At 38.4% G+C, this 16,401-nt stretch overlaps 1 protein-coding gene across 1 annotated transcript in view; it reads right to left on the reverse strand.

Annotated features, from left to right (window-relative positions):
- Nucleotides 1-16,401, reverse strand: part of PTPRR (protein tyrosine phosphatase receptor type R) — a 274,441-nt gene that overhangs the window by 42,934 nt on the left and 215,106 nt on the right. The window contains exons 10-11 of the mRNA XM_004281891.3: nucleotides 3,835-4,021; nucleotides 952-1,036 (exon numbers count right to left, since the gene is read on the reverse strand). Of these exons, the coding sequence (XP_004281939.1) occupies nucleotides 952-1,036; nucleotides 3,835-4,021 (272 nt within the window). The remainder of the gene's footprint in view (nucleotides 1-951; nucleotides 1,037-3,834; nucleotides 4,022-16,401) is intronic.

Below are 16,401 nucleotides of genomic sequence, written 5' to 3' on the forward strand. Positions count from 1 at the left end.
TAATTGTGTTGAGTATCTTTTCATATGCTCATTGGCCATTTGTATATCTTTTATGGAGAAATGTCTATTCAAGTCCCTTGCTCATTTTAAAACTGGGCTCTTTGTCTTTTTATAATTGCGTTATAAGTGTTCTTTATATATTATAGATACAAGTCTTCTATTAGATGTATAATTTATAAATATTTTCTCCCATTTTGTGTCATTATCATCTTTTTAGTTTCTTGATGGTGTCCTTCGAAGCACAAAACTTTGAAATTTTGTTCAAGTTCAATTTACCTATTTTTTTCTTTCGTTGCTTATACTTTTGGTGTCATATCTAAGAAATCATTGACTAATTCAAGGTCATGAGATTTACATCTGTTTTATGTGAAAAGTTTTATAGCTTTAGCTCTTACAGTTAGGCCTCCGATCCATTTTGAATTAGTTTTAGTATGCTGTGTGGGGCAGGGTCCAACTTCAGTTTTTTTTGCATGTGGCTACCGAGTTGCTTCAGCATTACTTACTGAAAAGACTAGCCTTTCCCCACTGAATTGTTTGACACCCTTAGTGAAAGTCACTTGACCATAATGTGTGCCACAGTAAAGTTTTAGAACCATGTGTCTACTGAAATTATGAGCAGACCATTATTTTAAGAGTAATACAAGATAAAGTTATTAACCTTAGACCACTTTAATGATTATTAGTCTTTTTTTTTTTTTTTTTGGCTGCACCACTTGCAGGATCTTAGTTCTCTGACCAGGGATTGAACCCGGGCCCTGGCAGTGAAAGCGCAGAGTCCTAACCACTGGACCGCCAGGGAATTCCACTTTAACGATTATTAGTCTTGAGATGTGTTTGCAATTCCAAATTTGGTGTGTATATGGAAGTTGTGAGGATGGGAAATGGTGAGGTAGGGGTGGATGGGGAAGGCTTGCGCTTTACAACACAAACTATTTAATTGAAGAAACTTACTTGGCAAAATGGTCTTATAGCGGTTTTTAGTTCCATGACATGGAATGTCAATTTCTTTGGGATCCACAAAGTTCATTGGTATTTCCTGCAAAAATAAATGATATCAAATACTGTATTTAATGCTGTCACAAAGAAAATCTTCACGGGGGGCCATCTGATCCAGAGCTCTACTGGACTTCAAAGTCATTTATGAAACAACAGACTACCACCTCTGGTTGACCAACACCCTTCCCTTCATAAACACATCAGCTGCACCCTGACAAGCTGACTCCAAGAAACGGCTTTGTGTGTTAGAAAGTATTATTTGATATGTAGTTCTTAAAGAGACATAGAAAACTTTGGTTAGGTTTTAAGAATCCTGTTCTGACATAATTGCTGGAAATATATAAACAGGCAGCTGAAAAACTGCTTTTTCTTAAACAATGTATTCAGATTTCTTCCTATCTTTGTGTAGATTCAGTACCAAAAATTTTATTATGATAGATTCTCTTTTAACAATAATTGTGACTCTTTTAGGATTATGAAAATCTTCCTCCCCAAATGGTAAATATAAAGGGCATTTTTGCTGATTTAAGTGACGATGATATGATGCATTTTTTTGGATGAAGAAATGGTTTATAATTGTACTGTTCCATTTGTGGTTGTAAATGCAACATTTGTAGTGAAGGGCATTTAGGCACTGTCCTCTCGCACTTAACAAGAACACAAATATTTTTATTAAGTCAGAATATATGTCAAATGATGGAGGAGGGAACAATTAAAGCAGAAGTTGCTCTGTGTGTTAGACAGAAAAGGTGGGCGTCTGATGCTGACTGGGACAAAGGAAACAAAAAGCCAACGTTTTCAAAGGGGTCTGAACAAATATTTAAGGAGTTGATTATACAAAATAGTATGTTTTCTAACTTAAAATTCTGCAAAGGATTGCTTAGATAAGGTCAATGTGCATTAAAATACCTTTTGTCCCTAGATCACATAAAATAATATTTTTGTTATCTACACTTTCTCCTACAGAAAATAGAACTTGACAGCTTAATATTCATTGAAATGAAAGAAATTATCTACAAATTTATTTAAATTGTCCGTGTTTTCAGTCAATCTGAAAATTCAAGAAAAGCCTGACTACTGTGAATTTAAGACTCGGTCCAGTGAGAGGAGTAGCTTACTTTTAAAATATTGTTTCCTAAGCTTGCATTATTTTAGGTATTTACGATATTTATTCCTACTCTCTGCTCCAACTAAATGTTGTAAGTTCTCAGTTCCAAGTTACCAAAATAAGCAAAATTGTTGAATGTTCAGTAGAAACCACATGTTCATGCTTGGGAATTTCCAACAAGTTAGTCTGTTTTAGCAAAGCCGTGAATATCTTTATTCCTCCCCGATCTTTCCTGTTTTCTGACACACACTGACAATTTGTCATCTTCCAGCATTATCTCTCTCCTCGGCATTCCTTGCTGGCCTCATCTCTCAGGGAAGTAGACTGTGTTAAGGGCTTATCTCATAGAACAAAGAGCTATCTGTGGTTGTAGAAAAGAATACGAGGTGTACCTTTGGCCACTTCTGTGATCACTGACTGGTTCTTTTATTCCTCCCAGTTCTCCTTTTTTTCATACATAAAAGATGATATGCTATGAAGTCTAATTTTTAAAACAACATGCTTGTATTTTAATAATAGTTGATGCAGCTGATGGATCTAACCTATTGTTGTCTCTCGTCATTAGGGTGGCTGCAAACACCTGAACTGACCCTGAAGTCGTCAACTTATTATACCCATCAGCTATGGCTTAAATGTACAACTGCTTTAAGATGCAAGGGGTTCTATAAAATGCATATTCCCCTTGGGCAACAGTGAGACCTAAGAAGGTCTAATCTGTCTCCATGCTCTCTAGATTGAAATGTGTGTTCATGCATTATCACCAGCAACACTGATGGGTCAGCATCATTTTTAGCTGAATGAAACTCACCATCATTTTTAGCTCACATTGGGTCTTCCTCTTGTGTTCCTTATTTCATTAAATGACAATACATGCACGCTGTTGCTCAGGTCTAAAAATGGGGGTGTCATCCCTGACTTTTCCTTGGCCGCCTTAGCCTATTAAGCCCACTTCTTGTAGGTGCCTATAGACCCTCCCAAATTTTTTTTTTTTTTTTCCAGTATGTGGGCCTCTCACTGTTGTGGCCTCTCCCGTTGCGGAGCACAGGTTCCGGACGCGCAGGCTCAGCGCCCATGGCTCACGGGCCCAGCCGCTCTGTGGCATGTGGGATCTTCCCAGACCGGGGCACGAACCTGTGTCCCCTGCATCGGCAGGCGGACTCTCAACCACTGCACCACCAGTGAAGCCCCCCTCCCAAATTTTCACTGCTACTATTTTAGTTTTGACCACCATCACAGCTCCACAGGATTATGTCTACAGTCTCCAAAATACCTCTTTCTAATGCTGACTCTACTGCAGATAGTGATCTTTTTAAAACACAAGGTAAGTCCAAACCCTTAAATATGTATTAAGACTTGGATTTCTTTTATATCTGAAACTCATTTTCTGTCACTTCCCACCTTAATTTCAATGCTCCTGTCAAACTGCACAATTTAATTTCCTGAACAGTGACAGCAAGGCTGTTCCTTCATCCTGGAATGCTCAGCTCCTTCTTGTCACTTTGCCTGGCCAGCCCTTAAATACTCTGCCGCAATTCACATTCTAGTTTGAACACTTACCAATAGTTGATGAGATGCAGAGTGGATCTAAAATCCTTGCACTTAACCTTTTGAACTGTAACCATTTTACCGTAAGCTGCCTGAGTGGAAGACAGTGTCATTTTAGAATGTGCCTCTAGTGCCTAGTATATCAAGATACCTACTGAAGAGTGAATCATAAACAGCAGGCTCACCATGAATTCACTTTGGAGTAAATGTGAACTTGCCACGACGTCCCTGAGCTGTGACCTTGTGAGAATACGGCTGGCTGACTGCAGATACTCCATTGCTACCTTCTCCCGTGGGGTTGGTGTGGCCACAAAGGGTTCAACATTCCCCAAGCTACTCATGTCCAGGGTAAGAGATACGTTGGACCCTCGTCTACATTGGAGAAAAATGTTATTAGGTTTAAATACTGCATGAATTATTGTGAGCAGATCAGTTTGTCTTTCTGTACATACATATAATTCAGTGAGAACTATTACAGAAATAAGGACCCAATATCTTCTTTAATGGTACCATAATTGACTATAGCAACTACTCATAGTTTCTTAAGAAACGGACAGTTTTGTTGTTGGAAATAACTCTGAATTGAGAAAATGCACTATAGTTTATTAAGGGGTATAGTTGCTACAGAAATAATAACATGGCTAATAAATTAAGTGAAAAATTTAGGAAAAGTAAACACAGCATTTGAATTGAGGAATGAGATGTAACGCAAACCTACCTTATTTATCTGTATATCTGAGAGTCCAGTATATAAATTCTATATCCACCCTAATTCTTCTGATATCCATATACCATACCCATGATTTTATTGAACACAGGAAGCTCACAGGAGAAAATAATCTTTTTATTTTAGTTCAAATGATTGTCATTGAAATAGAACTTAAAAGTTTAAAATGTATATATTTTTATAACTTCTGATTTATCCCTAAAAGATAGGTTTTTCATCCTCCATTTATGTATGTATGTAATGTATATGTAGGTCAATGTGTGTAATTGCATATGCATATATGTATTTATTTAATTCTGTGATAAACTTACCAGGGACCATAAAGACCACAGACCCTCGTACTAAATTACAATTGATTCTTCCTCTGTGATTTCCCTCCTCTTGTTGGGAGGCAAGGTGGTGTTCTTCCAACATATAAAGGCTCCTTGTGTCCTGAAAGAAGGTGTGAGTGCCTCTTACTAGTAATATTGGCTGTGTGGAACCAAGAATTAACTATAAAATAGCATATGCTGAGGGTCAAAGTCAGAAATTGTACTTAAAGAAATGTTTAATTTAAAGGGGCCTGAAGTGAGCATCAGGCGATCAAATATGGTGCCAACTGGTTGGTGTCCCAAGGTAATGGAGAACCGGCAAATACAGGTCAAAACAAATGTGAGTAGAGAGAATACAAGAAGATACCAGGCCCAGCATATTATTTCCTTGGAATGGTATTTTACATGTATGGAACACTACCTCAGGAAATACTGAAGTGGCTACAGCTTAATTTTAAGGAATGCAAAATTGTTAGAACATACAACAAAACCCCCAGTAAACAAAAACATATCAGTTCTTTCCTCCTATGAATCTGCTTCTGGTTGTAGCTTTGGTGTCATTCTATAGTTTGATATATAATGTTGTCATTTTTGTTAATTTCTAAATGGTTTGTAATTGTAGTTTTAATTCTTGCTTTAACTCAGTGGTAACTAAGTGTTTGCCCATTTATTGCCCTTATTAATGTCTAGTAAGAGCACATGGAAATCAGTGAATGGACTTCTAATTACTGGAATTTCTTGATTCTTTCTTTGAGACAAATACTATAAAAAATTCTCTAAATATTTCATACATACTTTTGCTGGCAGCTGCTTTGTTTATCTATCTATGTATCTATTGACACATATCTCTATATATCATATATAAGCACATATGTACATATATAGCACCTTATATATTATATTATGATATATTATTAAAGATATTATTCCAATTTATTTTTTTCCTACTGGATTTCTCATAGCCTGAGATATGTATGTGATTCTTCCACAGTAACTGTTTTTGTTATTTTTCCTTATATTTCTAACAGCTTTTACTTTATATATTCAGCCATTACGTTATTTGATGAGATTCATAATTATATCTTCACTGTAAATTTTATCAATATCAAATACTTTCTCAATTTTATGTTTGGCCTCACATTTGACTTTTGCTTCCCAGTTTTATTGAGACCCAATTGACGTACGGCATTGTGTTAAGTTTAAGGTGTTTGACTTACATATATTATAAAATGATTATGCCCTAAGTTCAGTTAACATTCATCACCTCATATAGATACCAAAAACAAACTTTTTTCCTGTGATAAGAACTCTTAGGAACTACTCTCTTAACACTTTCAAATACTGTATACCACATAGCAGTGTTAACCACAGTCATCATGTTGTACATTACATCCGTAGTACATATTTATCTTATAACTGAAAGTTTGTACATTTTGACCACTTTCATCCAATTCATCCTCCCTCCACCCCTCACATCTGACTTAAAAAAAATTAATATTGACATTCCTGCTTTTTTTTTTCTTGGCATGTTCCTGAAAATCTTTTTCTAGTTTCTATTATTATTTTTAACTCTTTTGAATCACTGTACTAGGGATTAGGGGATAGCATTTTAGACACCCCATAAAATATCACCTACCTGATAAGAGGGACGGTTGCCCCCCACCATGTTTTCTTTTTGGTGGCTGCTGGTGGTGACCGACAGGGCTCCTTTCTTTCTGAGTAGGGGGGAAACAGCTAAGGAGGAGCAAAGGGTGGTTCTCCTTTCAGGCCAAGAATTTTAATCTTTTTTTTTTTTTTTTTTTTTTGCGTTACGCGGGCCTCTCACTGTTGTGGCCTCTCTCGTTGCGGAGCACAGGCTCCGGACGTGCAGGCTCAGCGGCCATGGCTCACGGGCCTAGCCGATCTGCGGCATGTGGGATCTTCCCGGACCAGGGCTCGAACCCGTGTCCCCTGCATCGGCAGGCGGACTCTCAACCATTGCACCACCAGGGAAGCCCTTTAATCTATTTTTAATGGGAAAGTGGTTTTTAAAGTTACTCAATCCAGTTCTTTTGGCCTTTAAACTGCAGAAATTCCTTCCTAATTCTGATAATAGTTTGCCTATTGGTCTTAGATTTTAGTGTATTTGTGAGAATTTGACTTTTGCTGGTTACCTAGATAGTTGAGTAAGGAGCTGGGAGAAGCAGCTTAGGGGACTGCTAATCAGATGCCATTTTAAACCACTATTCCATTCCGTCCTTTTTCAGCCCTAAAATACAAAAGTATGTACAAACCTGTGAACTGAGGGATACTCAGTGCTACAATGGTTTAGTAGAAAGTGAGGTCTCTTCCGTCCAGAGTGGTCGGAGCAGATGTATGAATGAGGATGAATTGAGTTGGGTCTTGAAGATAAAAGATAAATTTTGAGTAGATGGTTATTTCAGAGAGAGAGTCTGGCAGGAAAAAAAAAAAGTGTGGGAGCAGGAAATGATAAGGCATCTTTGAGAAATCTCGTATCATCAGTTTGAGCTAGAGTTCAGTTGTGTAAAATGTATTTTGGAACCAGGGGGAAGGGTTATGTAGGAGAGTTGAAAGAGAAGCAAGAGTCATAGAAACAAGAGTATAAAAAGCCTCCTGAATCCAGAAAAGAGAGAATTCAGAGCATCAAGTTATATCAACCTCTGTTTTGGCTTCTCGCAGCATATTCTGCCAAAACCTGGAGGATTAAAAGCCTCTGGGATCCCTGTCTAAGGTCTTTTTGATCTTATGAGTAAATTTTCTAAGGATTCTGTGATAAACTGAGAGCCCTGGAAGCATTTTCATGCAAACTGACTTGGTCAGGAAGAACCACTTTTGTTTGTCAAGGGAAGGAAGAAGGAAACGAATATTATTTATTCAACATCTACTATTTGCCAAGCACTGTTCTAAGCACTTCCACATATGGTATCTCAATCTTCAGAGCATCCCTCTGAGGTATTATTTTCCCCCATTTCACAGGTGAAGAGATAACTAATAGGAACATGATAGCAGAATAAAGATTCAATCCAAGTTAGAACATAGAACCCAAGCTCCTTCTGCTTTGCCACCCAAAAGCAAGGGTAAGGTGGGCAGATTATGTTAGACTGTGCAGTGCCCTATGTAGAGTTGGGGTCAGTTGTTGGGGGGAAAGTTAGGATTACTGAATTATAATGTGGAGACAGTGCAGTATTCAAGGTACAAATTCAATCTTTACAGGCATACTTGTCTGGGCTCAAACCCTGCCTCTCTCATGTCATTGTGGTGGACCTTTGGTCTGGCTATTTAGCCTTGTTACATCTCAACTTCCTCCTCTTTTGTGAAATGAATAATTCAGTGTACCTACTTCAGAGGATTATTACAAGGATTAACCAGATAGTTTAAGTAAACTGCTTTTAAATAAGATGCCTGGCTACTAATAAATTTGGGTCATAATGAATAAAGTCCTATATAACTCTCACCTTCTACTTCTCTAAGAGACCCATTTTAAGAGATCTTCACAAAAACTCGAAAATTCTTTACACTGAGATTAACGTTTTGAAATCAATGGATAGATTCTATAGCTTGTCACTAAAGAAAAACACATCCTTCTTGATAACCTCTTTCTCTTAAAATTTCTTTTTATTATGGCAAAGCCATCTTCCCTGAACCCTAAACAATTCCAGAACACTTCACCTCAATGCCTCAGACAATGTCTTAAAGTTTAATTATGGAGTCGAACTGGTACAGGCTGTTGACCTTACAGAAAACACTTTCCACAAAACAGCCCTTATCATGAGGGCTCTTCTATCCTGGCCATGAAATATTACCATATGATGTCATTAGCTTGGAAAAATCTCTGCTTTTGTTAATTCTTATTTTCAAGGAACAACCAATATTTAGGTTAACTGAAATATAGTGGAATTAGGAAACAGAATCAGTAGAATCCACTTAAAAAGGTGTACACTTCTTAGTCATGTCTTGGGTTGGAGAGAAGAGATTAAATACACATCCACATATATATGTATATATATATATATATATATTTTTTTTTTTTTTTTTTTTTTGCGGTACGCGGGCCTCTCACTGTTGTGGCCTCTCCTGTTGCAGAGCACAGGCTCCGGACGCGCAGGCTCAGCAGCCATGGCTCACGGGCCCAGCCGCTCTGCGGCATGTGGGATCTTCCCGGACCGGGGCACGAACCTGCGTCCCCTGCATTGGCAGGCGGACTCTCAACCACTGCGCCACCAGGGAAGCCCCACATATATTTTAAAGTGTTAATTTTTCTGTTATAAAAGTAACACATGTTCATTGTAGAAAATTTTAAACTTAGGAGTTTCAGGGACTTCCCTGGTGGTGCAGTGGTTAAGAATCCGCCTGCCAATGCAGGGGACATGGATTCGAGCCCTGCTCAGGGACAATCCCACATGCCATGGACCAACTAAGCCCGTGCGCTACAACTACTGTGCCTGTGCTCTAGAGCCTGCGAGCCACAACTACTGAGCCTGCGTCCCACAACTACTGAAGCCCGTGCCCAGAGCCCGTGCTCCACAACAAGAGAAGCCACCGCAATGAGAAGCCCGCGCAAAGCAACGAAGAGTAGCCTCTGCTTGCTGCAACTAGAGAAAGCCTGCTCACAACAATGAAGACCCAATGCAGCCAAAAGTAAATAAATTAATTAATTAATAAAGCTTAGGAGTTTCAAAAAAGAAATTAAAACCACTCAGTCTCATAAACATCACTAACATTTAAATTGACGTTTCAAATTTGCGATTTTATAGGCAGTACTGGGAATGATTTATTGTTTTAATTTTTATTTCTTTGGTTATAGATGAGGATAAACACTTTCAAATGACTATTCATTTATTGGTCATTACCTTTGAGAACTGTCTGTTCATCCTCTTTCTTAATGTTTATATTGTGGCATTAATGTACTTATTATTGATTGCTATGATAAGTAAGATACTATTTTTCAGACCCTATTGCATATATACATCTTATTGTTACTTTAAAATACTAAGGATTTTTTTTAAAGTATATTTACATTTAGTCAAACACATTAAATTCTACAAATTAAATATTAAACTAAAAAGGAAAAGGTATCAATCTTTTCTTTTGTGGTTTCTTGCATTGCTTTAAAATCCATAGAAATTCTTCTCCTGGAAGTTTAGATATTTTTTAAAAACTTAATCTTTTAATCGATTTATAATTTATTTGGGGGTATGGTAAAGGTAAGAATAACCTAGGTTTTTTTTTTTTTTTTCCCCAAATAGGTTATCCATGTTTCTAACACTATTTACTAAACAATCTAGAGAAGGGATGTGTTTTATAAATATGGGAATATTAGGTTTTTAACTAGCTATCCCTGACTAATGATCTGGAGGAGAAAAATACCACTTTACTGAACTAAGAGAACGTACTTCTTCTCCACAGTATCCATAAACCAAATGGTAAGAAGTGAGGTGAGAATCAGAAAGACATCTCAAGAAGAAGACAAAACCGATGTAAGAAATTAAGAGAAAATTTAAACTAAGGGATGGGAACAAAAAATCTAAAGGATTTAGAGAAAATAATCAACAAAAATAACAGAAGGAGATCTGGACCTTTAATAAAAACGGAATGCGGAAAACTAAGAACACAAAGTCTTATTAAAAACTTTGCTTCTTTTTTTGTTATGTAACTCTGGCAAACTGTTTAGAATTTTTTTATACCTTATGACTGCTGTTGGACAAAAGGGAACATAATGAAAAGCTTTATCACACTCCCACTGTAGCACCAATTTTTATTTATGCCAAAAAATAAATAAGAGGGAGGAAATTCAAAAGATACCAATGCAAACAATTGAAGGAAAAAGCAAATTCTTAAGGAAAGGTAAAAGGAATGCAATAAACAGCATGCTAATTACAATTAAGTAAAAAGGAAAACATGTATAAATATTATGGGCCAGGGCCACACATTCATTTCAGCAAGAGAATATAAACATCTGTTGAAATTGTTCAGTTTTTGCCTTGCTGTTCCTAATGACCAAGAGGTGAAAAGAAAATACAAGCTAAAAATACAAGAACAGTTGAGTGCTGGAATATCTCAGAAACTAGGCATTTCTTTTCCTGGTAGTTGGGACAATATGCTGCAGTTCAGAAGCTGGATTTAGGCAGAAAGGCTACAGTTTCCAGCATTGTGACCATGGCTCTAATCCTCAGATATGGCTGCTTTTTGCGGTACCTTGGCCACCAAGAACAGTGAGACTTCAAGTGTGGCCCCTCATTTTGTGCCCAACAAAGAATGGAAATGGGAGCAAGAGAACAAAATGAAACAGTGATCCTTTTGCCTGGAGTCCAGAAAGACGTACTTCTGAAACTACTGAGCTATGAAATTACATTTCAGTGGGAAATGGTGGTAGCTGCTTATCTCGAAGTACTTGAAACGGGAATGGAAAAAGATGCATCTAAAAATTATAAGAATAATTTAGTACAGAATGAAGGTGAACAGTTCTCTGAGAGCTTTTCCAGTCTTATTTTTTTTGTTCTGTCAAAAACATGCATAATTTGTTCAGAGCTGTCTATCAGTATACACATCTAATCCTACATGATGAGAAGAAAGAAGTTTAATATTGAAGTCCTCTCCAGATCTGAAATGTTGTGAGTCTGAGACCTTCAGGCCAACAGTTCCTCCCTGTGCATTAAAATCATAATGATCACGAACCTGATCATCTTGGCTTGATTGTAACGGTGTGCTTAAGACCCCTGCCCACCTACTTGATGTTTCTGAATTCGTTTTGCTCATTAAATTTGTCCACATATTAAGTTTTCTAGGAGATTTCTAATAAAGACAAAAGAAAAAGAAAAAGAAGCTCTAACTCATTTGAATAACAAAAGAAAAACATCAAAATACAGAGATGGAATTCCTTTACTATGCATAGATTGACTGGCCTCCACAGTTCTTTTTTTTTTTATGAATTTTTTTTCTTAATTAATTAATTTATTTAGGGCTGTGTTGGGTCTTCGTTTCTGTGTGAGGGCTTTCTCTAGTTGTGGAAGGGGGGGCCACTCTTCATCGTGGTGCGCGGGCCTCTCACTATCGCGGCCTCTCTTGTTGCTGAGCACAGGCTCCAGACGCGCAGGCTCAGTAGTTGTGGCTCACGGGCCTAGTTGCTCCGCGGCATGTGGGATCTTCCCAGACCAGGGCTTGAACCCGTGTCCCCTGCATTAGCAGGCAGATTCTCAACCACTGTGCCACCAGGGAAGCCCCTCCACAGTTCTTTGAAACTCCAGATTCTATGATTTTTAAGTTCTAAGGGTAATGGAATTAATGAATGGTTTGCTGTTTCCTTCCATCTCTTTACCTTCAAATAAATTATGTATAGTGCTAACCCCTATCCTGGATCTCTTGACAGATGAGAGGGCAAATTAAAAAAAGAGAAAAAAAAAAGAGAAAAAAAAAAGAAAGAGGAGGATATGGAGTGCTAAGTTAAATTGTGACAAATTCAAAGCTCTTGGAAAGTTAAATGGTGACATAAATGCAGTATTACTAATTTCTAGAAGCTGAAATAAATGAATATGTATTGTCACCATCTATAATAAAATTTCCCAAAGGAAATCCTGTAGGGAAGACATGTATTAAGTATAAAAGATACCAGGCCCAGGCCCAGGAAGATGAAAAACAAATTTCACTCTAAAGTAAAAAGAAAAATCTTACAATGTAGAGAAAATTTTTGGTTTGATAAATGATTGATTTCCTTACTTGAAAGCACCTGTTTCACTAGGTAGAACATTCCTGACCCTTTTGAGTGATTAAATAAATATTTTTTAATTCATACAATGATATCTGACCTTTTATATATGTACAGCATGAGGTAAAATTTACTACACCCTTCTTTCATTATTTTAAAAAATAAAAATCAAAACAATCATTAAAAAAATAAATTGAACTTGTTACATTGTTCTTTGAGCATTGACCTTGGAATCTGAGTTTAAATCAATGCTCTGGGGCTTCCCTGGTGGCGCAGTGGTTGAGAGTCCACCTGCCGATGCAGGGGACATGGATTCGTGCCCCGGTCCGGGAAGATCCCACATGCCGTGGAGCGGCTGGGCCCGTGAGCCATGGCCGCGGAGCCTGTGCTTCCGGAGCCTGTGCTCTGCAACGGGAGAGGCCACAACAGCGAGAGGCCCGTGTACCGCAAAAAAAAAAAAAAAAAAAAAAAAAAAAAAAAAATCAATGCTTTGCACTTCACTAAGCTCTTTCAGTCTCAGACTCCTTAATCTGCAAATGGGGACAATAATAAAACTCACAGGATTTGTTCACATTTTAAAAGATAAAGAAGCAAAAATATATGCACATTTCTAGCCTAATAACTGGCATATAACATAATATGTGAATGATTATAGTAATTAATAATGATCATGTGATAATTCTTATTTCACTCCATGCACACATGGCTGTGTGGCAGCTATATGGCATACACTGATAAACATTTGAAGAAGGCAAGGTTAGGAAAGTTGGTTAGTGATGAAGAGTCAGTAGCAGTGTTACATATGCAAAGTCAGTGGTCACCTACGTTGGGACCATTTTTCATTCCTCAAGCCCTTAAAATTCTTACCTTAATAACTTTTTTCAAATTCAAAAATAATGCATAGTCACCATGAAAATTAAAAATATAGATACAAGAAAGAAAAATATCCTATAATACCAACATGAAGAGTAATTGCTAATAACATTTTAAGTGTCTGTCCTTCAAGTTTTAAACATGTATATATATGCATGACAAAAATCTAGATTTTTTAGTCTACATATTCTTTTATGGCTTGCTTTTAACTAAATATATCACAAATATATTTATTTGTGTCTTTGTGTCTTCAAATTTATTTACACACGAATTGCCAACACTATATAGCACTCCATTGGACGGATGTATCAGTCTGTATGTACCCCTAGGTCTGAAGTGGGTTTCTTCTAGACAGCATATATACAGGTCTTCTTTTTGTATCCATTCAGCCAGTCTACGTCTTTTGGTTGGAGCATTTAATCCATTTACATTTAAGGTAATTATCGATATGTATGTTCCTATTACCATTTTCTTACTTGTTTTGGGTTTGTTATTGTAGGTCTTTTCCTTCTCTTGTATTTCCTGCCTAGAGAAGTTCCTTTAGCATTTGCTGTAAAGCTGGTTTGGTGGTACTGAATTTCCTTAACTTTTGCTTGTCTGTAAAGGTTTTAATTTCTCCATCGAATCTGAATGAGATCCTTGCTGGGTAGAGTAATCTTGGTTGTAGGTTTTTCTCTTTCATCACTTTAAATATATCCTGCCACTCCCTTCTGGCTTGCAGAGTTTCTGCTGAAAGATCAGCTGTTAACCTTATGGGGATTCCCTTGTATGTTATTTGTTGCTTTTCCCTTGCTACTTTTAATATTTTTTCCTTGTACTTTATTTCTGATAGTTTGATTAATATGTGTCTTGGCGTGTTTCTCCTTGGATTTATCCTGTATGGGACTCTCTGTGCTTCCTGGACTTTATTAACTATTTCCTTACCCATATTAGGGAAGTTTTCAACTATAATCTCTTCAAATATTTTCTCAGACCCTTTCTTTTTCTCTTCTTCTTCTGGGACCCCTATAATTCGAATTTTGGTGTGTTTAATGTTGTCCCAGAGGTCTCTGAGACTGTCCTGAATTCTTTTTATTCTGTTTTCTTTATTCGGCTCTGCTGTAGTTATTTCCATTATTTTGTCTTCCAGGTCACTTATCTGTTCTTCTGCCTCAGTTTTTCTGCTACTGATTCCTTCTACAGAATTTTTAATTTCATTTATTGTATTGTTCATGATTGTTTGTTTGCTGTTTAGTTCTTCTAGGTCCTTTTTAAACGTTTCTTGTATTTTCTCCATTCTATTTCCAAGATTTTGGATCATCTTTACTATCATTATTCTGAATTCTTTTTCAGGTAGACTGCTTATTTCCTCCTCATTTGTTACGTGTGGTGGGCTTTTACCTTGCTGTTTCATCTGCTGTGTGTTTCTCTGTCTTCTCATTTTGCTTAACCCACTGTGTTTGGTGTCTCCTTTGCACAGGCTGCACATTCATGGTTCCCATTGTTTTTGGTGTCTGCCCTCAGTGGCTAAGGTTGGTTCAGTGGGTTGTGTAGCCTTCCTGGTGGAGGGAACTAGTGCCTGTGATTTGGTGGATGAGGCTGGATCTTGTCTTTCTGGTGGGCAGGTCCATGTCTGGTAGTGTGTTTTGGGGTGTCTGGGACCTTATTATGATTTTAGGCAGCCTCTCTGCTAATGGGTATGGTTGTGTTGCTGTCTTGCTTGTTGTTTGGCATACGGTGTCCAGCACTGTAGCTTGCTGGTTGTTGAGTGGAGCTGGGTCTTGTCGTTGAGATGGAGATTTCTGCCATTTGATATTATGTGGAGCTGGGAGGTCTCTGGTGGACCAATGTCCTGAACTTGGCTGTCCGCGCTCAGAGGCACTGCCCTGACACCTGGCTGGAGCACTGAGAGCCTGTCATCCACACCACTCAGAATAAAAGGGAGAAAAAAAGAAAGAAAAAAAGAAAAAGATAAATTAAAATAAAATGAAAAAGTTATTAACATAAAAAACAAAAAATAAGTATTAAAAATTTTTTTGAATTAAAAAGAAAGAAAGAAGAGAACCACCAAACCAAAAAAAAAAATCCACCAATGATAACAAGCACTGAAAACTATACTAAAACAAACAAACAAACAAAACCGGACAGACAGAACCCCAGGACAAATGGTAAAAGCAAAGCTATACAGACAAAATCACACACAGAAGCATATGCATACACACTCACAAAAAGAGAAAAAGGGAAAAAAATATATATATCTTTGCTCCCAAAGTCCACCTCCTCAATTTGGGATGATTCGTTGTCTCTTCAGGTATTCCACAGATGCAGGGTACATCAAGTTGATTGTGGAGATTTAATCCGCTGCTTCTGAGGCTGCTGGGAGAGATTTCCCTTTCTCTTCTTTGTTCGCACAGCTGCTGGGATTCAGCTTTGGATTTGGCCCTGCCTCTGCATGTAGGTCGCCTGAGGGCATCTGGTCTTCGCTCAGACAGGACAGGGTTAAAGGAGCAGCTGATTAGGGGGCTCTGGCTCACTCAGGCCATGGGGAGGGATGGGTACAGCAGAGGCCAGTGTGACACTGCACCAGCCTGAGGCAGGCCATGTGTTCTCCTGGGGAAGTTGTCCCTGGATCAAGGGACCCTGGCAGTGGTGGGCTGCACAGGCTCCAGGAAGGGGAGGTGTGGATAGTTACCTGTGCTCGCACGCAGGCTTCTTGGTGGCTGCAGCAGCAGCCTTAGGGTCTCATGCCTGTCTCTGGGGTCTGCGCTGATAGCCACAGCTTGCACCCGTCTCTGGAGCTCCTTTAAGTGGCACCGTTAATTCCCTCTCCTCGCGCACCAGGAAACAAAGAGGCAAGAAAAAGTCTCTAGCCTGTTCGGCAGTTCCAGACTTTTTCCCGGACTCCCTCCCGGCTAGCTGTGGGGCACTAGCCTCCTTCAGGCTGTGTTCACGCAGCCAACCCCAGTCCTCTCTCTGGGATCCAACCTCCAAAGCCCGAGCCTCAGCTCCCAGCCCCAACCCATCCTGGCGGGTGAGCAGACAAGCTTCTCGGGCTGGTGAGTGCTGGTCAGCACCAATTGTCTGTGCGGGAATCTCTCCACTTTGCCCTCTGCACCTCTGTTGCTGCGCTCTCCTCTGTGGCTCCGAAGCTTCCCCCCTC

The sequence above is a fragment of the Orcinus orca genome, chromosome 11 (assembly GCF_937001465.1).
Source record: "Orcinus orca chromosome 11, mOrcOrc1.1, whole genome shotgun sequence".
Taxonomy (NCBI): domain Eukaryota; kingdom Metazoa; phylum Chordata; class Mammalia; order Artiodactyla; family Delphinidae; genus Orcinus; species Orcinus orca.